The sequence below is a fragment of the Ipomoea triloba genome, chromosome 16 (genome assembly GCF_003576645.1).
Source record: "Ipomoea triloba cultivar NCNSP0323 chromosome 16, ASM357664v1".
Lineage (NCBI taxonomy): Eukaryota > Viridiplantae > Streptophyta > Magnoliopsida > Solanales > Convolvulaceae > Ipomoea > Ipomoea triloba.
Window position 1 is genome coordinate 973,691 of NC_044931.1, and position 1,132 is coordinate 974,822.

Here is a 1,132-nt window from a genome sequence, read left to right on the forward strand (position 1 = left end):
TGACCCACATCTCGGATTCGTACGTCTTGGTCTGGCCATCTTCGGAGGTGGCCTTGATGGTGAGGAAGTACTTCTCTCCGGCCACCACCTGCTTCTCCGCCTTGATCACCTCCGTGAACACCAGCCTCTTTGCATTGTTCTCAGGATTCACCTTCACATTCAGGCGCTTGTTGAACTCCATTACGGCTTTCCTCCCCAGATTTTGAACCTCCGCATTGCTCTTCACGTCACTCACCTCTGTTTTCCCCCCTGACGCCGCCGCCTCTTGCGCGGCGGCATAGCCTGCGAAGGCTAGAACCACGGAAATCACAAGGAGAAGCTTGATTAGTCCTGCAACTTTCGCCATTATTTTTCTTTTTTTTGAGAATGAACAGATGAGAGCTGGGTCTGTTGTTTATATTTTGAGAGTGGGGAAGAAGATGAGGGAGGGAGAGGTATTTATAGTGGGTAGGTCTGAGGGTTGCCGCGTTAAGCGCTGCTGTTGTGTGGTTTTTCTTTCAGTTAAGAATTGAAACAAACCGTAAAAAGCGACAAAATTGTTGGGAAGAAAATGCTTGATCCGAAATTATGGTAGCAAACTTAATTTTATGTCAATTATATTACTGAATTACTGAATTGGGAGCAGCCAAACTAAGTTAAATTATCTACTTGATAACCACAAAGTTACAAATTTCACTTTTAATGGAAGTGATAAATTTTTTAGTGCATATCCTAGGATATTGACTGTGAGTTTTCTTTGTCACTCAAAAAAAAAAAAGAACTTACAATCATGATTCAAAGATACACTCTATCTAAAACTCACCTTATAATCATAGTTAGTAAATGATCACAAAGGATTTCTGGTTCTCTGTATGTGACTGCCAATAATTTCTTCTCTGAAATTTCCGACTTGTCTTGCATGCTTTCTGAAATGGTGGAAGCAGAACATGCCTCTGTTAAGTTGATGGGTTCAAATATGAAAATGAAGTTTGAGAAATATTGGGGTGGTCCTGATAAAATGAATGCCATCATCTTTTATCAAAGGGATATAATTGCATACATGACATACCAATTCACACAACTGTATGGTGATGATAAGGGAAAATCTTATTTCAACAATGTTTTAACTGGTATGAAGAATTTATTTGATGAC

The 1,132-nt window shown here is 40.0% G+C and overlaps 1 protein-coding gene across 1 annotated transcript in view; it reads right to left on the reverse strand.

Annotated features, from left to right (window-relative positions):
• The window catches only part of LOC116007913 (cysteine proteinase inhibitor B-like), a 13,432-nt gene extending 13,042 nt beyond the window's left edge, over nt 1–390 (reverse strand). The window contains exon 1 of the mRNA XM_031248572.1: nt 5–390. Coding sequence (XP_031104432.1) covers nt 5–346 — 342 coding nt within the window. The 5' untranslated portion in view covers nt 347–390. The remainder of the gene's footprint in view (nt 1–4) is intronic.
• Between the last annotated feature and the right edge of the window lie 742 nt (nt 391–1,132).